A 22,949-nucleotide genomic window follows, 5' to 3' on the forward strand; every position below is an offset into this window, starting at 1 on the left:
GCGCGGACCCCAGGATGGGGGGCAGTCAGGATGGGGCCCCCGGAGCACTCCGGGCACCTGCCCTCAGCACCAGGATGCGACAGTAAGCCAGCTGCCTGGGTTTGTTTTAAGCGTTGCTGTGTCTGCAACCATTTTCTCCTCTCCCTATGGCTGCTGGATTCCCTCTCAATCATGTCAAACAAATCCAGAGAAAAACATGTTTGACTGCATCAAAGTTCAAACCTCCACCTGTCTATGTCCCCGAGCACAGGCCCTTTAATGCTGCAAAGATGTAAACTCCCCCAGGTCTTCATTATGTCTTACAGGCCCGATATTATATCAGATTATGGAATCATTAAACAAAAAATTGTACTCCTCTCTGTCCAGAGGGGCCTCTAGTTACCTTGTCTAAATATAACAGCATCATTTTTAACCAAGGAGCTGGTACAGTCCCTTGGGCCTTCATTATATTTCATGGGCCTGGGCTGGAATATCATCTCTCACTCACGCGCTTGAGAACTCATTTTGCACTTGTGTCAAGGCCAAGCCAAATAACCTCCTACCACCACCCGCAACGCGCTGTGATCTGCAGGGCGCCTTCTTGCACACTCACCAACCCGAGAAAAAGGGGCCTGCGCTGGCACCTGGTTTGGAGGGCAAGAGAGGAACAAGGCAGGGCAGGTGTGCCGTCGTGTGATGTGCTGCCAAGACAGAGTGAAAGCCCGAGAAAAAGAGACGGAGAGAGAAAAGCAGCTGGGGCGGGGGGGGGATCAGACCTATGTATGTGCCCAATTATTTTAATTGCATGTAGGTGCCGTTTAGGGCTCACTGATGCATCGCACATCATTGTTTACTGCTCTGAGCAGAACCAATTATGTTTGAACATAGAGGGGCTGAGAGACAGCAAATAAACAAGCAGGCGTGCAGTGGAATCCACTGTAGGTAGGTTTGCACCCGTCCGTCAGCGACTAGTCAGGCGTGGACCGGGGAAAATGGGAGAAAACGGGAGGGCAGTGCTCCCCCTCTCCCTTCCCACCTTCCCCGGGACGGGGTTTGGGCACGGGGAGCTCGGAGGCACCGCTCACCTGCCAGCGGGAAAGTGGCAGGGAGATGGGAGAGAAAATAGACCTATTTAGAAAAAGATGGGAAATAAATAAAGACATATAAAGATATATAGTTTCTTGCAGGGTTTTGACATGAGTTGTCAAAGTTGGTGGTGCGTGCACTCCTGTCTTTACAGTAAATAACTGTCAGCAATTAGAAAGTGTAGGTGTTTAGGGAGGGAAGTCAGGCTGGCTCCAGCGCGTCAATCACGCCGAGCGCGGCAGCGAGCGACCCGGACCCCCGCAGCCAGCCCCGGGGAGGGGGCAGAGCTGCCTTGGGGCTGCGCCTTGCCCAGGGCCCAGCCGGCAACCGCAGGGTGTTAAACCCCGCAGAGCTGCTCGTACCGCAGGAGGGGCGCGCGCTCTTCCCCGCTGCTAACAGCGCTGCCGGTTTCTGCAGCAGCGGTGCCTGGGGACCCCGCCGGCTGGCTGCGGGGCAGGGACACGGGAGAGACCCCCAAAGCCGTGTTACAAACACCCTGCTCGGGATCCCGGTGTGTCACTGCTCACCACGGTCCCTTGCCAGGACGACCACGTCCGCACCTCTGCCGGCGAAGCCGCCCGCGTGAGCGCTCCCCGTCCTTGCCCACGGGAAAGCAGCCGTAGCGCGGGGCCGCCCAGCCGACCCGGGCTGGGAAGCGCTTCAAGCGGCAGCCTTGCTGCTCCTGGTGCGGGGCGATCGCCTCCCGCGCGCAGGCCGTAACGCCATACGCCTCCGGGCCAAGCGACTGCAGCTCCATGAAACCTGTGATGGGGAACCCTGATTTTGCTGGATCCTCTGAAAGCTCCTTCAAAACAAACCAGCCAAAGCTTGGGAGGATGTTCACACACCAACTCTTATGGAGACGGGGGCTTACCTTCCTTACATATCTTTGGGAAAACCAGCAATAAGGTAAACGCACAGAGATACACGGACACGCTCCCCCCAGAGAGTTCACGGCTGACAGAAGGGTTTAGGAGGAACGCACCAATTACTGTCCCCATTTCACAGCTGGGAAACCAGGAGCAGCAGCCTGTCCCTGGCAGCAGCCAGGATCGCACGGCCCGCCAGCACCACGAATCAAGCCCTGAGCCTGAGCCTCCTCCCCACCTGCCCTTCCTATTACAGGTAACTCCATCCTCATCCTCTTCCTCCCACCCTGCCCAGCCCTGCGATAATTGGCTCTCGCTCCGAGCCTGTGCCTTCCTCGCCAAGCTCTCACCCTCTCTGCTCCCAGTTTTGAACTCCCCTCTGCTAAGAAAAATGTAATAGCAGTTTAGCCTCTCAATCTGCAAGTTCTTTGACACTAATAACCTTTGCCTTTGTGCTTCTCAGCTCAGACAAAAACTCTATCTTTTAGGTTAGCAGCAGCCTACTGTGGAGCACGCAGGCCTTGGGGGCCTTGTAGCCAGGCCTTTATAAGCTAAACTTCACACGCTCATTACAGCACAGCCCCAGGAGCTGGGCCACGAGAGAGGGGAGCGCAGGGGAGCCGGAGACTCCCGTTCCTATGGCGACCGCGAGGATGCCGATGTTGCAGCCCTAGGCGGTACTTTTGGTACTTACAGATCAAACAGATAGGGCAAGCGGTGCTGGGGAGAAATACACAGAGTGCAGGAAATTTAATGACTTGAATTAACAACACAAGAGCTGGTGACTCCCCTCGGCGCTGGTCGGGAGGAGACACAAACTTTGCCTTGTTAGGTTAAAACTTTGCATGGTGTTTTTCCCCTGTCCTTCTCTGCTCCCTCGTTTTAGTGCCTGTTCAGAAAGCACGCACGCGCCAGGGGTCACGCCGAGGAGAGAGGGCTCCCGGGGCCCGGACAGCCGGGATGCTCAGCGCAGTCCGTGCAAGTGTTTATCCAATTGCATTAGCCAGGGATGTCAGCCCTGTTGTGCCCTCATACCAGGACAGCGTGGGGAAGCCGGGCATCCGACCCCTCCCAGAGCCCAAAACGGAGCCAGGAGCCCGTGCCCTGCTCCTAGGGCCAGGGGACCAGCTCCCGGGGATTGGTACCATCCTCTCCCTGAACGAGACGTCCACCTGTTGTGGGACCTGGCAAGGAAGGGGCTGAGAGACACTGAACCAAGCACAGCTCTTCCCTGACAGAGGGGCAGAAGCCAGGCAGCAACCCTCAGCATCCAGCTGCCTTCACAACAGAGGGCACTGGTTATTTTCAAAGAGAGAAAGGGGAAAGGTGATTTCTCTTCGGTTTTGTCTTTCCTCACAGTCCCTTTTCTTCTCTCACCCTCTTTCTCCATTGCTGTCCTTTCCCTCGCATGCTCTTTCCGCTCTGGAGCATTCTGTGCTTTACTGGGGCATTACGAGGCAGCATCTCAGACTGCTTAGTGAAGCATTAAAGGGGCATGAAAACACTCGCACTGCATCTGAGCACCAAAAGCCCTGAAGCATCCTAAAAAAAAAAGGCCATCATTCAATTCTGCAAAACATATTCCTATAGGCAGCAAACCTGTTTGCAGCACCAACACCCGATATCCTAGATATTGCCAACATTTCCATCCCCATTTCCAGTCCAGCCATCAGACGTTTAACGGTTCCTGAAGTCAATCCCTCAACGCTCCTGTGGACAGGTCACTCAGGAGCATTTGGGCCATTAGTGGAAGCAGCTGCCATCTGCCAAGATCCAACCCCCACATCAGATTTCAGAGAAAATTGCCTGCCTAGAAGAGTTCATGCCCGAGACCAGAGATTCATACAGTATCATACTTGTTAAAGTCATCACAGATTAAGCACACAAAGATGAATCAATTTCTTACCCTCCCTCCCTCCTAAAAGCGATAGTAAACTGCAAACATCTCTGGCCCCAAGAAAGAATTTTCCCTCTGTGCCCTGTTTCATTGATCCTACATGGTCTGACTAAGAATTCAGAAGAAATATGGCTTGCACAGGGCAGAAAGTGTGTGCCCTTTTTGTCCCTTTAAATATGCATATGCCACGCTCTGAACACAACATTAAACCTGTTGTCAGCCCCCCGAAGCAGCTGCAGCGTCAGAGCAGGAAATCAGCCTGAAAAGCAGCCGGTGCCAGAACGCTCCGCTCTGCGCCGGGGAGGGAAGGGGTGTTAGCGCGAGGCGCGGACCCCACGAGAGCCAGCATGTGTCCTGCTACCCGGGGAGGGCACAGGAGAAGTCTGCTCCATGCAAGTGCCTTGGAAATCTTTTTTGTTTGTTTTTCCTCTCCCCTCTCTTCTTTAATCTTGAGAATTGTGGTGAAATCCAACTCTCTCCAACTCAGCTGTTCTGTTTCTTGTCCCAAAAGCTCTCAGCTCTGGATCAACTTCTGTGATCCCAGCAATGTAGGTTTTCTCCTAATCTGCCTGATGAGGAACACAAACCACAGAAGCCGAGAAGGTGGGTCAGCTTCCCATAGCAAACTGGCACAGGCTCGACAGGAACAAGAGGATCTGTGGCTTTCGCTAGTAGACCCCTGTCCTTTTCCAAGGTCAGAAACGGGCCACAGGAGCCCTACCACTACTGATTGTGCTATAAAGGCTGAGGGCTTGGCAATGGCCTGGGATACCCTGTATACTCTCATATGGGAGATCCATGTTCCAAAGATCTGCAACTGGGGGGAAAAGGATAAGGTGGAGAACTAACCACAGCAAAGCGTTGTTCCCCCATAAAGGCAACTGGGAGCACCACGTTATTATGAACGGAGCAGAGCTGGATGTGTGTGTGCGCACACCTGCACAAGGACACGCATGTAGCTCAGCAAGGCACAGCTGCAGGTGGCTTCAAGGTGCTCTGGGCAGAGCTGTCACCAGGGAGCCTGCAACTGAAGCAGCAAGAGGGATCCAGCTCGGCTCTGAGGAACATCAGAGCTGCCCGCGGAGAAGCCTGCCCGCCTCCTCCCAGCGCGGTCTGGGCCAACGCAGCACTGGGAGACCTGCCTTTATCATTGCTAGATTAGCTCACCCATTTGAGAGGAATAAGACAGGACTGTTGTTGCTCTGAGATCTATTTCTCCTCTCCCTTCTTCTTGTGGATTTGCATCTCTCTTTTGGGCAGCTCCTATTTCCAGCACAGAAAGGGCTCTCTGTTCAGGTCTTCCCCCCTCCTCTTTTCCAGCAATTGTTATGTTAAAATCCCCAGGACATGTTTCTGCAAAGAATTAAAAGAGGGTGAGGAAGAGATTGTTTTCGTTAGTGTCTCACTAAGTCTCTGACCTTGAGCGTGAATAGAAAACAAGAAAAAAGGGACTTTATGCTAATATCACTCACTAAGCACAAGGGGGAAAAATAATAACGGCAAATGAAGATTATGAATGCAAATCAACTTAATAAAGAGACAGGGTCTGTGCAGGAGTCTTGCTTTGCTCTCGTATAGAAGACTTGTATTGTCTGGCTCTGCTGCACCCTAGGTCTAATCATTACAAATTATATCAAGATAGGAAAAGAAAAGAACAGGAATGGTTTAATTTTCTAATTATGACATTGTTCATTTCCCCTGCTTGCATCTGTTCTTTTAAAGAGGCCCCTCACACTGGCCCTCTGAAAGTAGTTCAAAACTCGCTTCCCTCAAATTAACTTCCAGCCATTCACTATCCAAAACCTGCCTGTCCCACGGGTACTTCAGTGCCGGGGAGCCCACTTCCAGCCTGGGGACCCCCCTCTCCCGCTACAAGGGACCCAGTTGCTCCTGCAGGTAGAAGGGGACGTCGCGCTCACGTGCTTCTCAGACAGCTCTTCCGTCCTCTCCGCAGCCAAGGCGCCAGCAGGAGACAACCACCACCCAGGCCAGGTCTGGCACTGGGAGCTGTGGGACCGCCCTGGTCTCTCACTAGCTGCTTAGGCAAGCCCCTTCCTCGTTCACAATTTTCCCCTTCCCGTTCTCTCCTCTGCCTTTTCAGCTGAGGCTGTCACACCGAGGAGGCACGGGGACTGGCTTGCAGCATCTGTGTGCAGAGCATCCGGCATAACAAAGCCCTGATCCTGGCAGAGATCTTAGGCGCTATCATAACACAATCATAATAGCTTTAAAGCAGCGACAGCACTGACAAAGAACGCGGTCACACCAAGCTTGTCCACATTCAGAGCAAGAGCAGCAGCGAGATCCTGCTGGCTTCTTTCGAGTGTGTATTTGTTTACACACAGGGAAGTTGCAATGAAGATGGCTAGGGCCGGTCTTTAGCATTGCACTTCCAAGGCTGTGCGAGTTTAACTGCCTCTTTTGACAATCTAAATGCGTCTGCTCCATGGGTAAAATGCTCCCAGACAAAGCTCTGCTTTATACAACTAAAAGTCTAAGCTCAGACCAACACGCATTAAGAAAGGTCATTACCTTGTTGGAAAACAGTGAAAACCCAGGTCTACACAAAAGGGTAATCCAGTAGCCGCTACTGTGTCTTCTAAGCTCCTATCAAATCAACACCCCGGAACGATATTTGCGGCACAGAGGGTGCTGTGTTATTGGAAGTGAGGAACAATATTCCTCTCTTACACAAAAGGAAATCAAGGTCAATTCTATTTAAATGAGCCTTACGCTGGCCTGGGAGATGAATCAGGCCCCAATCCAATTTAAAACTGATGCCCTGCTCAATAAAAATCCCACCATGCTAACCGTTACTCAGGCAGAATTAATTCATGAACTGCAAGGCCCCCAGCACCCTGTTCCCTCTCTAGCCCTGCTCCTCTCCGGGGAGTCAAAACGTCTCTAAATTTAAACAAACCAGAGAGCTCACCCTTCTCTGAGCTACCATTTCAGGCTGTCTGCAGACTCAGGACTCACACTGCCCTCAGGATATGCTTTTCAACTTTGCATCCACATGGGCTAAAGATTTTTTTTAGAACTTTTTAATGAAAACATAAAGCTTCTGAAATCCTATGACCCAGAGAGCACGGACCTTACCAGGCATCTGAAATCCCTTCCTCCAGCTCAGGGTCTCGCACTTTACCATCGATGCCACCGCAGCACAAGCCAAAGCTGGCGTTATCTTCAATCCTACAAATACCCCCTCCCCTTCCAAACAACATACACAAGAGAGTTTAGACTAGGAACGCAGCTCTTTAATCTCCAGCAAGCCTTTGACAACCTGTCTCGTCCTGGCTTTTAGCTGTGTGAGAGCTGTTCGCTAATGGAGCATTAACCTTGGAGAGCTTCTGCAATTACTCCAACACTAATTCTGACAGTTTTTGGTGTATCTGTTTGTTCTTTTGACAGGCAAAAGGAATTTCTTTTTAAAAGCTGTTTGATACATTTGAGACCTTCTGTCCACATTTTCTTTTTTCTGCTAGAGATTGGAAGGTGGGGGAGAAGGAGTAGAGATAGCGAGACACTATCTTCCTACAGACGTATCAGCATCAGCACAGGCACAAGTAGAGATATTTCCTCCCTTCCAAATCCCTCCCACCCCTGTTTTAAGTGACAGAAGCATTTGGTCTCTCCTGACCTCATTAGGGTAATTAGTAAACCTTTTGAAGCTGGGAGAATGGCTCTGAGCTGTGGGAAAGTGAGGAGAGCAAAGTGCCTTTAAAAAGAGTGTGCATGGATTGAGAAAGGGGGTGAAAAATATTTCCAGCTGTGTGAAAGGTGACCTGCAAAAACCGAGGGGAAGGAAAGGTGGATGATGAGCATGCTGACAGTCTTGCTGTCCAGAAATCTCCTCAAACTGCCTCTCAGAAGAGAGGAGAAATTCAAGCCCTGGTTATTCTGCAAGACACTGTGGGCAACCAAAGAGCTGAGAAAAAAATGGTGGTGGGCCAGGCCCTGGCTGAGACTCGAGGATCTAGTTTCACTTCTCTGATCTGCCACCGTTTCCCTGGATGCCCATCGGCAAATCAATTCTTCTCATTGTGCCTTAATCCCCCTGCTCCTAAAAAGGGGGGTGGGGGGGAAGAGCAGCTCCTCCTTGCATGATTTTCTATGTAGAAAACATACACTTTGGAGGGAAAGCGCTGTGTCTCAGTGTGTGCCTGCACAGCCCCCAGCACAAGCAGGCATCTCTTGGGGGCTCTAATGCCACTAGAAATGTGACAACCCGAATTGGGACTGGTACATAATGAGCACCTTGATCTGAAGTCCAATAACGCCATGGAGACGTTCCTGCCAGCTTCAGATGGAGGAAGAGCAGTGTTTTCACTAACATGGTCTGGACAACTGTTAACACCTGCACGGGCATAGATGGAGGGAAGGGAAATCTTGATTAAGGGCACACAGCCCTCCCTTTCTCTAACAAACACAAAAAACATTTTCAGTACACTTACCCAAGTCAGCTGAGAAGCCAAAGCGGTGACTGCGGACAAGGTGAAGTTATAATGCAGATAAAAACCTCTGTTTTTAGAAGAAAAAAGCAACACCTCAAACCTTTGCTATATATAACAAAGGGCACAAACCTAATACGCCTCTGCATTCTTTAGAAAGGGAGTTTGATGTGAGAGAAAAGCAGATTAAAATAACACTGGCAAGAAAGATCACAATACACCCTGGTACCAGGAATTTGAACCAACAGATTCCCAATTCCTACTGTGCCTTCAAACAGATACAATGGCTTCTGCATCTTGCTATATTTCAGTTGTGGGGGTTTTGGGGTTTTTTTTTTTTTTTGAGCATTCCCATTACGTTATGAGGCTCCCCAGGCTCGTTTTGCTAGGCACCACAGGAAACCCTCCAGGAAAACATCCTGCTGGAACTTCCTCCCTAGGGATTTCCTCTGGTGCAAGACTGGAGATTGCAAGTCCACCGAGGCGGTGGGCCTGCCTACTCACACTGCCCTTCCACGAGGGATTCTGGCAAGATGACTCTGACATCACTTTGAACGAAGGCAAAAGATTTAAATTTGACCCACAGAGAAGTTAAACACAGAAATGAAGACCACCATGCAGTGATGCCCGTTACTGGCTGTAGAGGCACAAGGGCCTGCAGTAAACGCTTTGTGAAATGCCCTGGGAAGGTATCAAGGCAGGCACACACACAGGTACCGCAGACGGTCAATGCCTGTTTCAAAAGGCTACTTTCATCCCCTCCCAATAAAGTCACCTGCTGGAGGTGAGCCCGATTCTGTCGGGCTGAGCAAGCACCAGGCAGGGAACACAGAAAATTGCATTTGCTGGAAAAGTCAACCACAGCTTGGACATCCTTGGAGGAGTCACTGCTGTCAGGTATTGCCAAGCTAAAAATCACTTCACAGTCTTGCCTGAGTTTTTGGAGGTAAAGCATCACCATGGCCCTTCCTCAAAGGCTCAAAAATTCCAACTGCTTAGTCATGGCATTTATGCCCATCAGGTTATTCACAGCAAAAAGTAGTATTTACACCACCTTTTGCTAAAGGGAGCGGGTAGCGTGCACTCTGCTCAGATTGAGCAATGAAACAATCAGGCTCATTTTAACTACATAAGGGTTTTTTTCCCTTTAAAACAGTGAAAGCAATTAACCACCGGAACATATTAGGAACATATCAGAAATGCAGTAAATGCTCCATCATTTAGTTGTTTTAAGCGAAGGCTGGCGTTCTTTCTAAAAGAAACCTTCTAGTTTCACCACAGAAAAAAGACACACCAGCCGGTGCTCAGTGGGAGGTTGAACAAGATGAACATAATGGTCTCTTCTAGCTGCAAAACCTGCAAATCTAGACACTTCCATTTCCCGGCTGTTATTAACCGGCAGACGGCTGGGTTATTCTGATTGCAAAGAGAGCAAAAGAATGCTTAAGTGCCAACAACAATAGTTGCTTTGGTTTGCGGCTAGCTTATGAAGCATGTCCAGCACAGAAATGTAATGTAATCAGCAGAAGGTTCGAGCAGGCAAGTGAGCTAGGAGGCATCAGCTGATGTGCGATTACTGTTCACATGCAAGTGTGATGGGTTCAATTTGCTGGCATTGGAAGTGACGATAGAAACCACCTCACCCTCAGGAGCCAAAGGGTGAACACGCAGTTACTGGGAATCAGGTGATGTGCTCTCACATGCTACCCTCCCAATTTGTTTTTGTGCCCAAACCCTTGGACAACTATGTTAATTAAAACGACTGGTAATCCTCTGCAAGTACCTCTATGTGGGCAGAGGACTCTTGGAACCCATAAGAAACCCTGCTGAAGCAAACGAGATCCATACAGACCCCGAGGAATCCCGAAGCCCATGGAAGTACTTCCAACGAACTGGAATCGACATTCTTGTTTTGTAGTGATTTCATCTATTAGGTGCATTGAAGTCTTATCTTCTCAACAGGTATTCTTGGACATGGGCTTTAGCTAGTGTCTTTGATCTGGCAACGTAAGGAAGAAAATCCTGAAGTGTAACATCTGAGACATTCATCTCAAGTTTAATTTTAGGGACATTTTCTCCCTACTATGTGTGCACGCATATTAGCATGCATCAGAAGTGCAGTATCCCCTTTAATGTTTACTCACCCTTAGATTGCAAAAATTGTTGCGTGAATTCCTTCTTCAATTAGCTCTGGTACTCAAAAAAAAAAAAATGTTCAGTTGCCAGTACAGTTATGATCATTTCTTTCTTTTATACTTTTATTCCCCAGTGCACCTTAAAAAGAAAACACTTCTCCACTCTCCCCTGCAAAGCCCCCTTTAAAAAAATTTTAAAACAAAAGCAACCAACATTTCTAAAGGAAAGTCTTTTGTGGATGAAGTGCCACTTCCATTCACCTTTCCATCATGTAAGGGAAAAAATAAAGATCAGAAGGAGGACTTAGACAAAAAGCCAACTAAGTAAAGCTAATTTTTTATACAGAATAATCTTGCTAGTTGTATAGAAGGGCTTTGTTGAGGGGAACAGAAGAGACATCAGAGGAGAATCTACAGCAGGTTTTCAAATACTTCCAGCTATCTTCACAGTGTGCAGTCAGGGTTATAAGATAAACACAGAGACACAATTTCAGAGTAGCTTCAGTACCCACAGTACACTGCAACAGAAGTCTACCATGTTGTTTGTAGCATTTGGTGGGTAAAACTACCCCAAATGGTCCCTGCAAAAAGCCTCCGAAACCTGCTGGGGGGATGTTAATAGATGCTTGGAAAACCTGCAGGAGCAAAATTGTGACTGCAGTTAACATTTTTTGTGCGAACATTCCCCTTCCAGGAAGCACCGGTCACCTTAAAAGTTACTAGAGCTATTCAGCATGAAGCAAGTGTATTAGCAATAAATTGAACAAAACGCTTGTAACCTCTTAACATGAATACACTCATTTCCTGTTCATTTTTAAGGGCTGCCTCTTGCTGCTTAACACTGAATCCTGCTAATCCCTTAGCACTTTCAGTTCAATATTTCAAACACTTTGCAAGTCAGCCTTGAAGAAGAATCCTCATTTTCTACTTATTTTACAAATGTGAAATCTAAAGCACAGGTGATCTACCTAAAGCCACATAAGCATTAAGAAGCAGAATACAACATTCAATCCATACTGTTTCCCTTCACAAAAAGGGACCAAGAGCCCAGCATGCTCAGGGTGAGGCTCTAACAGACAGCGTGCTGGAAGGTTCACAGCCTAGAAAGCAGAGATCTGCCAATACAGATCATTCCACCTGTTACAATTAAGTTTCTTCATGATGCTAGAGGTATTCACTGCCTTGAGGAAGGACTCTGAAGCCCATAAATGAAACATCCTTTGTACGCAGTTAAATATTATGACTCTTTTTTTCCTCCCTAGGTGACTGGAGGGGCATACAACATTTATTCTTCTATACAGCGGATGGAAAAACCTCACACACAAACTATTGTCCATACATCCCCCTTGACAGACCCTGACCTTACACATGAACCATTAGGAAAAACAAAACAAAACAAACAAAAAAACCCCACAGGTTTGAATTCCAAATAGCAAGAAAAGTGCTTTTCTACGCCAACAGAAAGCTGAGAAGCAGTTCCTTCCACAGAATACTGCTGCAAAGGTTATTTTGCACTCCACGTAGCACGGCTGCAAGTTACAACGTTTTAGCAGTGAACAGACTAGCGATATCAAAAGAGCTTACCACCATTCAGCAAATGGCCTGCAGTTCCCATTTCAAGGAAAGGAATTTGCATCCAAAGCATCAAGAACATTTTAACTTGAGTTTAAAATAAATTCAGAGCAGATACACACCGCCAACTGGTGTTTGTGACTGGAATCCTAGCCACAGTCAGACCCAACTTCTCCCCAGCCAGGGAGCAGAACAAGAGCCTCTCCTCAGCCAAGGTGATAGCTCAGGCTTTTCAGCACAGCGACAGACAGATCAGGGCCAGAAAACGGCATGGAGGACAACACACCTGCAGCTCATCCAGAGCCCATAGGCCATAGCCCTTGGGGGCTAAGGGGGATTCCTGGCCCCTGAACCTGCAAAAAGAATGAGCATTAGGATTTCATCCCCTTCTAGCCCTTCCCCGGCATCCCACACAAGCCAGGGTTGAAAAGCAGGATGCCCGTACACTGCCACAGTGAACGCTCTCCATGAGCTCATTAAGCACCATAGCTAATTTCAGCACAGCACTCTCCTCGGGGAAAGCCATGGGTGCACCAAAGGGCTCTGCTGGGTTCCACATGTCTGTGCTACGCTGTGCTGCTCTTACCAGAGGCGTGCTAACTGGGAAACACAACTTGAAGTGGAAGGGAGCAAATCTGGGGATGGGCTTTAGTCCTGCTGGGGTTTATGCCAAGCCTCGGACCAGCCCAAGACAACTCTGCATCCTGCACAGACAAGCCTCTCCCTTGTGGCAATAAGCTCCCACGCAAGCAGGGAGCCTACAGCTTAATTCAGTCAAATTAGGGTATCTTAAAAGTTTGTCTGTCCCAGAATCATTAAAAAGCCCTTGCAAACAAGTACTAACACGACTCTTATGAAATCCGGCTCAGATAAAGCCAGGGGCTAGAGCACCACCCACCACTGGGAGAGGCTGCCTTCTCCAGGCTAACAGCTCGCAAAAGGTGGCCCTGAAACCTTCTGCTCTCCCCCCCGCACAGCCAAGGGACACCTCCCCTGAGGAGGCGCTCCCATCTGAATTTCAGAAAGCTGCTTGAAGGAAGGCTTGCCTTTTTAAGGCACCAGGATTTATTTTCAGCTTCACCAGCATGCAGCAGGCTCCTGCCAGTGCCCCATTAGCAGCCATGTTTGGTCTGTTAGTGCCATCTACAGGGTTACCCTGCTCAGGAGCTACACTCTCAGGCTTAACACCAGCTGCCCTTACCACACACTGCACAGCAGCTCAAAAGATCCTAGTAACGAATAACAAGTAAGGTTAAACCATGAAGCAAAAGAAAACCCCTTCCCACCCTCAGCTGCACCATGCAGGAGGGCTCGAGCGCAGCCCCCCGCTTGCAGCGCAGTGAGGAGCGCGTGGGGACATGACCAACAGAGCGGGCCACGGGGAACTTGCCTTTTTTTCTTCAGTGCCACCAATCTACATGACCGGAATCTGTACAACCACCCTCCTTTGTTAGATGGATGAAAAGCAGATGTTAATACCAGGGAACTCCCTTAATTTTATTACAATTTTAATTCTTTGCATTGAGGAGCTAGGACATCACTGTTTACCATCCCTCTCCGTGGGACAGCCCCTCCCTGCTACCTCCCAAAGCAATAACAAATACAGAACTTAAGTTATTTGTTCTGGAGAGGCAGGGATCAGCCCCACTGGGATTTTACTTAGTCTTCTGTTAACAAGGAATGAACAGGAGCAGGCTGTAACCCACCTCCAAAATAAAGGCCGTCAGAGAATTGAGCTGCCTTATTCTTGTAGGAGATGAAGGTCGGGGAAGCCTCGCTTCTGCAAAAGGTTGTAAGGGGGCAGAGACACAGGGCACCGGGATGCACAAGAGCCCAGAAGGAAAGAGGAAGCAACACTGGAAGTCAGAAGCCAGCTCCTGGCTGCAAAAAGCATGTGGCTCTGGAGCAGCCTTTCCCTAGCGGTAAGGTTGTCTCTCTGTAGCTACTTCTGTGTTCAATACATTCAGAAAGGAAAATATGACATGGCTGTCCCTGACGGAGACCAACTGGTGACCCACAAGGTCCCTCTAATATGCTAATATGGGGAAAGGGCTTAACGTAAGAAGGGAGAACATGAAGGGGAAGAGACTTTAGACACTTGAAACAAACACGGAGATAATCATCGAAGGGGAGCACTAGGCAAACATGTAAGGAGAAAAGTGTGGGTCCAGCAAATGAAAAGGGCTGATAGCATAAGTTATTGCCAAGCAGAAAGCAAGACAATGCTCAGTCAGGGCGGCTGAGCAAAGAAAGGCTCCATCCAGACCAGATCAGCATGCGAGGCAGCCCCGCAGAATAATCCCAAATGCTGGCTGCCAGGCACATTACAATGACGGAATCTGGTGAAATGGAATGTTTTATTTTATTTGTTTGAAGATACAATGGAGGTGGATGCTGTAAACAAAAGGAAAGTAAAACAATCAATCAATACAGGACTGGTTGCCATTTAAAAATAAATCAACGATCCGAGCAGGAGAGTGAAAGACTAGCTCCTCCATTTCTGAAAGCACAGACAATAACACAATGCACTCAAGTGCTGTTTTATTGACTTCTTGGCAATCTGTTCAGACCACAAGTCCATCTCCCAGCACTTTAATGCTGCGGCTCCCATTCAAGTCACATGTACAAATTAAACAAAACAGAAGTATGTTATTAACAATAGAGAGCTGATGCTCATATCACTCTCCGTCAATCTCATTAACCTCAGCACATGGTCCCGTCGATTTGCCTAGTAGTTCAATATCAACAGTGGAGGATTCGATACAGCCCTCCAAGAAGATCAGAGAGGCAATTATGTAAACTTTTAAAGTTAGGCTTTGGCTTAAACAATAGTGATTGTTTCAAGCAGGCTCCATAGCAGTCACTTGTGACACACATAGGTTGGTGACTGTGCAGCATCGTAGGGAACTGCGTACTCCAGTCTTGGTCCTCAGCACCCCTTGCTCGCATCAGCTCTGACAGCCTTTGGCCAAGTCAGGCTTTTGGCAAGGACTGGCAGGAGCGCTGGGGGCAGGCCAACAGTAAAAGGCAGCAGCGAGGGTCCACAGTGCCTCCCACTAACACCCTGATTCATTCCAGAAAAAAGAAAGCGCAGCAGCAGCTTGTGAGGTGTAAGCCTGCCCAAACACCGACACGCGTTCCTCCGAGCAGCATGTATGCATACAAGCACAGCACTGCATCAATGTAGCTGTGCAGCTTCCAGACCAGAGCTGTGTCTCATGCAGCTGGCTTAGGGTTCACAAGCATCTGTAGATCTAAATATATTCTAAAAAACTATTACAAGCTCTGTTTCGAAGAGACCTACTAGGCTGTTAACATGGAAACTAAATACACCTGAAGTAACAAAAATTGTAATTGAAATAACCTACTGAACTGCTCTCATATTAGGAAAATACAATGCAAGGCTTTAAAAGCCACTATTATTAGCAAGATTCTCCCCTAAAAGCCTATACTGGCTTCACGCTGATTGCCCGTGGGTACAGTGCTCCACCTCTTTGAGGACGGGCTGCTACTCTAGTTTCAATTTACATTCTTCTTTCAGGAGAAATGAGATTGGTAAAAGGTGTACTGAGCAATAGATTTGTACTCGAAGGAGTCTCAGATCTCTATTATTAGCATCTTTGTTTTCTCCTCTCACAAAACGCACTAACAACGATTTAGAACAACCAGAAGTCCAACGGAGCAGGAACGTCAAGTCTTGGTCTACAAAGAGCAAACACAGACTACAGACTCCTCCTAACACGCAGGATGGTTCAGAGGAAAAAGAAGAGCCACACAGGGTCACTGACTATGGCTCAAACCTGTCTCTAGCCAAAACAGGATCAGATTAAAAGTGGCAACAATACTACGTTACAGCCTCAGAATCATCATTTGATTCGCCATAGGATGAAATTCTCTCCTTTAAAGAGGACCAGCTCAAAGACCTCTGGGTCTTTGTGTATGTATGTGGCGCATAGATATTGGGCTGGCACACTCCTGGGTAATCTTCAAATTAATTAACTTTTGCCTACTTAGTACCAGAACAGGGGCCTCGTTACAAGTTTTAGCTGTATCCGCATCTTTCCCTCCTCCAATTCTAAGCACCTACTACAGCAAAATCAAGTGCCGTCTAAATTATTTTCATGATAAGACCTACAGTTTGAGATCCCCTCTTTGATCAAAATCATTCAACTGTTAATATTAAAAATGTTCTTGGAACCATTCATTCCTGCAAGGTGAGAAAACTTAAAGACTGTAAAACCCATTCGTCCAATGAAGAGAAACACCTAAAGAATGATAAAGTAAATCACCTCAACTAAAGAAAAGCCAATGAATGCGTCAGTCAGAATGCTGAGCCAGAACATGTGAGTAGACTGAAATACAGCCAGACTCACCTGGCTTGCGTACAATGCTTTAGAGAAACAAGTTTGCAAAGGGAGTTGAAGAGCTAAGAAAAGTATCAGCACATGCACATGACCTGCACCTGCAAGGAGGCTAGACACCACTGAATCAAACAAATCAGCTCTCTGATCACCCAAGGGGCAGCAGCAGCCAGATTTAGCCATTACTGCTCTCCTCATAGAGGAATGGAGCAAATCTTTTTATCTCTGCATCAGCTAAACAAGCAGAAAGTATCTGAAGTAGGCATGAAAGGATAGAAATTATATGAAATTAGGGCACATTCAAGTGGTGTATTCACATGACAACATTACTAAAAATATATTTATTTTTAAAATCTTCTACACGCGTGCAAGCCAAAGAGCTCACAGCATCTGGGGTGACATCCCTCCAGGAAACCTCACCAACTCTCCACTGAGAAATGCTGCCCCTTGCATGGGTGAGCACCAGGAACACAGCACTGCATTTCCTGCCTCAGGAGGGATTTCAGAGCGGCAGCTAGACCCTGAGCTCACGGGTGACTGGCTGCAAATCCATTTGTCATTGCTACTTGACAAGGATATTCCTTCCCCCTATGCCCTTTTTGTTAAATGTCAGTTTTGTCCCCTTATCCAGAAAGGATTTGTTAACCAAAAGAAACATTACTCCAAGTTATTCCCAACCTTCACTTTAAAGATAAGGTCCATAGCCTTAAAGCTGCACCTCTTCAACAGGGAACTTCCTGGCCCGCAGGGTAACTTCCCTTGGGTTCTCATAACAAAGGCACTACCAATTTCGGGTGAAGTGGGACTTAGGGATACAGGTTTGCAGTGCCTGTAGCTTTCAAGGAATGGCCCTCCTTTCATGGCTGAAACATGCTGTAAACAGGAGCACTTTGAGAGCAGTTTCCACCAGCTTAGCAGTAGGTCCATACCTAACAATGACATTAGGAAAGAGATTTTCTGCACCCATTCACGTTTGGTTCTACATTGTAAAAACCCAAATATCAACCCAAACGTCCAACTAAGGAACGTCCTAGCTTGCTGGGCTGACAGTGAGACATAATTCAAGCACCAGCAAATAGAGTGAAACTCCAGGCCCCTTCATGAACAGATTTTTTCTGAGCCGGGGCTGTCTCAGTTTAAGAATCACAGTCCATAAGGGTCTGGCGTTAATGCTTTCTCTGGTTCTCCTTTTCCAGATGACAGTTATTCAAAGACAAGTCATTCATCACACCAGAAGCAAGATTCGTCAACTCAGACCACCACAGCAGTCTGGCTCTTCCTCAGGTGATCTCGGACAGAGCCAGCAGCTCAAAATCCAGAAGTTTGGTAGATGGCACACATTTCTCTAGTGAACGTGCCACTGCAGGCACTCCGGCTTGCAACGGGGAAGAACAGTCTGAACACTTGCAACCCTACAGCCTACACAAACTGACGCTCCTTCAAAGAAGTGCTCCTTTGAGCCCACTGGCACCTTGGACTTGTAAACATGTCTTTGCTCTCTAAACCCAAGTACTGACCTGTATTATCATCATGTATAACTACTAACCCTGTAACTACAAGAACATTGACGCATTTAACTCACTGCTCCTTCCCCAAGCTATTCTCTGTCTGCCTGAACTAAGCAACACTACCCACATCCACCGCTATTGTAACAGATAACAAGAGCTCTCCCAGCTCAGCAGAAGCAGAGTTGATTCCAAGGACATTTACTAAAGAAGTAACCCAATACGGCATGAAGGAAACAGGATCCGCCTCCAAAAGGAATCCACTTGCCTGATACTTTAAGCTGTCTGCTGCAGTCAGTGGAGAGAGGGATATGAGCACATATAAAATACTGGTAAGATTTATAGGCCAGCAGACGTAGCTGCAATACTTGAATCCAGAGACAGAAATTTTCAAATGCCGAGCACTCATCCAGGAGCCACATTTTCATTAGCAAGCATCTCCCTGTGCAGTTAACAACACTCAGTGCAGCATCATTTAGTTTGCAACTCCACCTTTCCCAACAAAACGTGTGAAGGAAATAGGTTTGGTCCCCTTCCCCCTGCCCCAGCCACATAAGTTTTTGTGCTGTTAATTAGTACTCATTATAAGCAATTAGAAAAAAAATAAAACCCGAGGATTGGTAAGGTGATTCCACTGGTGGATTTGCACCTCCTTGGTCAGTCTGTGCAGCTGAAGCCACTGGTCCCAAATCATCTGGAAAAGAGAAGACACCCAGCACCAGAATGAGCATTTACAATTTGACAGATCACTATCAACCTCAAAACTGCTGGGGGAGCTGAGAGGCCAGGAAGTAAGCTGTGCCTAGATACACATTTCTCCTCAGCCTTAAAAAAAAGACCCTCCAAAGAAATCAAACTTGCATGATCCACAGACTCACAGGACACCACCACAACAGCATCAATGTGTGTCCCACTGGGACCACGAATTCTAGTTGTGATTCGACTTGCGAGCAATTCCTCCACTTGAGAAATATAAGTTTTTGTTTTCCTCCCTAAGGCGGAGAGCCTTAGCCTGGGCCATGTGGGACACCTATCCCTCCTACTGGCTTGTTAAGCATGAGAGCGGTGCTTCAAACACCAGCAGTCTGCAACACTGGGGTAGGTCCCTTCTAGTGTGCTTGGTCAGAAATTGAAGGGAAGTGAGGTAAGTCTGCGTGCTAACACAGAAAGACAACACACAGAAAAGTTCAAGTCATGCAGATCCGATTGTGGGACCTGTCCCAAAGCTTCCACCTCTTTAGAGAAGGAGACTTACCCACTTTGAGGAAAGGATAAGTTTACGAAATATCCACTTACCGCTTCAGATTTCTTGTCTCAAACACTGTGTCCTCATCGCTGTCAAACGAAGCCATCTCTATGTTTTCATCATAGTTTGAAAGAAGACCGTATTTCTTCCGCTGAGGTTTCTTCAACCTGCAATTAGTTTTGAGTTCGTTTCTGGGTCCCTCTGATCTAGAACTTAGGTACACAAAGATTGCAGGGTAAGCGCTCTTTCACACACAACGCGATTGGTTTGCAAGGAGACATGGCCCTCCTTAGTCAAAGGGCAAAACAAACAGAACAGAAGGAGGGAACTTTTATCACTGGAGTATTTAAGGCCATTAGCAGCGGTGTGAATTTATAGTGGCATCTCTTCGCTAGCAGAAGCCAAAATCTGAAGCGAACAGGCACACAGCTCCTGGACCAAGGTGGGGGGGGGGGGGGGGGGGGAACGAGCCAGGGACCAACTCTCAGGCCGAGCCACACGGGATGCGGGCCAGGGAAGGGCAGAGATCGGGGCCGGGGGACCCAGCCCCCGCGGCAAAGGAGGGGAACCGGACCAGGGGGGATCCAGCCCCCCAGGCTGGAGGGGAGGATCCGGGCCAGGGGGGGCCCAGCCCCTGGGGCGGGGGGGGGGGGAGGATCCGGGCCGGGAGCGGGGCCCAGCACCCCAGATGGGGCCCCCGCACTCACCGCAGCGCCCGCAGGAGGAAGTAGAGCCCGGCCAGCGCGGAGAGGGCGCTGAGCACGTACACGGCCCGCTTCAGCACCGGCAGCGCCGGCCCCTGCGGCAGCCCCGGCCCCCGCGGCAGCCCCGGCCGCGTCTCGTTGGCGCCGGCGGCCCGCGGCGGCCCCGTGCCGTTGAGCGGGCTCGGCGCGGTCGGAGGAGCGGGGGACGCGGCCCAGCTGCCGCGCACGACAAGGAGGAGAAGGAGGAGGAGAAGGCGGCGGCAGAGGGGCTCCGGCCGGAGCATGGCCGCGTCGGGGGCAGCGGCAAACGGCGCCTCGGCGGCGGCGCAGGAAGGCTGCGGGCCGGAGCCGGGGCCGGTGCCGCGCGGCGCAGGGACCGCCCGGGCCCGCCGGAGCCCGCACGCAGCGTTCCGGGGCAGCGGCGTTCCGGGCCCGTCTCCTCCCCACCCCCACCCCACCCCCCGCCGTCCCCCTCAGGGCAGCGGCCTCCCCTTCGCAGCATGACGCGCCCCCCCACCCCAGGGCCGCCATTTCCCCCACACAGCCGTGACATGCCCCCCTCACACGCACCCTTCTGCCCTCAGGGCTGCCATTTCCCCCCACACACACACACGTGCACCCTTCTGCCCTCAGAGCCACCATTCTCCCCTCACACCACCCTTTCTCCCCCTCACATCCGCCTTTCCCCCCTCTGGGCTGCCATTCTCCCCTCACACCACCCTTTCTCCCCCTCACATCCGCCTTTCCCCCCTCAGAGCCACCATTCTCCCCTCACACCACCCTTTCTCCCCCTCACATCTGCCTTTCCTCCCTCTGGGCTGCCATTCTCCCCTCACACCACCCTTTCTCCCCCTCACATCTGCCTTTCCCCCCTCAGAGCCACCATTCTCCCCTCACACCACCCTTTCTCCCCCTCACATCTGCCTTTCCTCCCTCTGGGCTGCCATTCTCCCCTCACACCACCCTTTCTCCCCCTCACATCTGCCTTTCCCCCCTCAGAGCCACCATTCTCCCCTCACACCACCCTTTCTCCCCCTCACATCCGCCTTTCCCCCCTCTGGGCTGCCATTCTCCCCTCACACCACCCTTTCTCCCCCTCACATCCGCCTTTCCCCCCTCAGAGCCACCATTCTCCCCTCACACCACCCTTTCTCCCCCTCACATCTGCCTTTCCTCCCTCTGGGCTGCCATTCTCCCCTCACACCACCCTTTCTCCCCCTCACATCTGCCTTTCCCCCCTCAGAGCCACCATTCTCCCCTCACACCACCCTTTCTCCCCCTCACATCTGCCTTTCCTCCCTCTGGGCTGCCATTCTCCCCTCACACCACCCTTTCTCCCCCTCACATCTGCCTTTCCCCCCTCAGAGCCACCATTCTCCCCTCACACCACCCTTTCTCCCCCTCACATCTGCCTTTCCTCCCTCTGGGCTGCCATTCTCCCCTCACACCACCCTTTCTCCCCCTCACATCTGCCTTTCCCCCCTCAGAGCCACCATTCTCCCCTCACACCACCCTTTCTCCCCCTCACATCCGCCTTTCCCCCCTCAGAGCCACCATTCTCCCCTCACACCACCCTTTCTCCCCCTCACATCTGCCTTTCCCCCCTCAGAGCCACCATTCTCCCCTCACACCACCCTTTCTCCCCCTCACATCCACCTTTCCTCCCTCAGGGCTGCCATTCTCCCCTCACATCTGCCTTTCCCCCCTCTGGGCTGCCATTCTCCCCTCACACCACCCTTTCTCCCCCTCACATCTGCCTTTCTCCCCTCCGGGCCGCCATTGTCCCCTCACACCTGCCTTTCTCCCCTCAGAGCCACCATTTCTCCCCCTCACACCTGCCTTCCTCCCCCTCAGGGCCACCACTCGCTCCTCACAGCACACCTTTCCCCTCGAAGAGGCCACGGCCTCCCTGTCCCTCACCAAAAAGAGGCCCACGGCCCCCAGCCGCCCTCATCCTTCGCCGCGACCGGAGGACAGCGCCGACCAGCCCCTCGGCGGGAGCCCTGTCCGCAGCGGCCGCGCTCAGCCTGGGGCAGCCAGCGCGCCAGGCGCAGGTTTCTCCCCCCAACGCCCGAGCAGATTCGCAACGGCGAGCGCTCAAAACGCCTCTACCGCGTTTTCTCCGCAGGAGCTCGAGACTGAGTAAAATATCGCAGCTAAACCAGGCTGCTGCTCCAGGGGGTTTCTACATCACTCTGCAATGCTGCTCCAGGTCCCCCTCGAAACATCACCTCTAGGAGAAAGGCAGTAAACAGCAGGGTAACTGCAGAGACCTGACTTTTAGAAAGCAGCCATTCGGCCTGGAAATGGGTCGTGCCACTAGGTGTCACGTCAGTCCCACGCTGGCACAGCACCTCTGGGAGCTCGGGGACTCGTTGGCATCCAGCCCCTGCAGCTAGCTCTTCCCCAGCTCAGTCTGAACCTATCCCAGCAACAAACTATTAATCCAGTGCTGTAATTAGCGATGCCAAAAAAAAAAAAACCAGCGCCTCCAACTAGGCCTCTATTTTTGCACCTATAATTATTTCTGCCTGCATGTAAGCATCAAGGCATCCCCTTTAGAAGGGTAAGTTCTTTCAAATAGTGCTTCGTAAATATTGACTGTTTGAATTTGTTTAAACTTCACCTGACTGCATTTTATCAGCGAGGGTCTGGGCCTATGTTTTATGTCATCCTGTATTAACATGCAAAAACCTCACTGGTAAATTGCTAAATAGAGCAAAAAAAGACTTTTTTTCCTATTCTGCATGCACAGAGATGTCCCCAGGGTTCTTTTAGGTTTCATCACTGCAAGGAAAAGTTGTGATGGGACTTGTCCATAGTTGGCCAGCAAGCTCTCAGGGGCCCAAGAGCAGATGTCCTGCTTGCTAGCTTACTGGTTTTTTGTTTTTTTAAACCTGGGACTCCTTAGCAAGAGAAGACATTTCTTCATAAGAGTACTCTTGAAAGCTAGCATTACCTATTAAATGACCTAAATTAATAGGTAAGTGTCTGGCCTCCATCCACACCTGTTTGCTCTGGAAAGCTAATTCAAGTAACAACAGAACATGAATGCAAAGAGCAGTAGCTATGCCTCAGTAGGTCCATGTGTTGACAAGCCACCACAACCTTCTTTAATAACCAGGCTTTCCATTGTGGACTAGA

At 49.8% G+C, this 22,949-nt stretch overlaps 1 protein-coding gene across 1 annotated transcript; it reads right to left on the minus strand.

Annotated features, from left to right (window-relative positions):
- Positions 1-14,327: 14,327 nt before the first annotated feature.
- FAM174C (family with sequence similarity 174 member C) lies at positions 14,328-20,152 on the minus strand. Its single transcript, XM_068919674.1, has 3 exons — positions 19,809-20,152; positions 19,152-19,268; positions 14,328-18,549 (listed from the first exon to the last, which is right to left on the minus strand). The coding sequence occupies exons 1-3, from the start codon at positions 20,087-20,089 to the stop codon at positions 18,546-18,548; spliced, it is 402 nt and encodes a 133-aa protein (XP_068775775.1). The 5' UTR covers positions 20,090-20,152; the 3' UTR covers positions 14,328-18,545.
- Positions 20,153-22,949: the final 2,797 nt, after the last annotated feature.

This window comes from Struthio camelus, chromosome 26 (genome assembly GCF_040807025.1).
Source record: "Struthio camelus isolate bStrCam1 chromosome 26, bStrCam1.hap1, whole genome shotgun sequence".
Classification (NCBI taxonomy): domain Eukaryota; kingdom Metazoa; phylum Chordata; class Aves; order Struthioniformes; family Struthionidae; genus Struthio; species Struthio camelus.

Bases quoted from the DNA above. Each gene is read 5' to 3' on its own strand.
- FAM174C (XM_068919674.1), bottom strand. From the start codon at position 20,089: ATGCTCCGGCCGGAGCCCCTCTGCCGCCGCCTTCTCCTCCTCCTTCTC. The intron at 19,269-19,808 runs GTGAGTGCGGGG...AACTAATTGCAG, and splicing joins TTCCTCCTGCGGGCGCTGCG to GTTGAAGAAACCTCAGCGGA.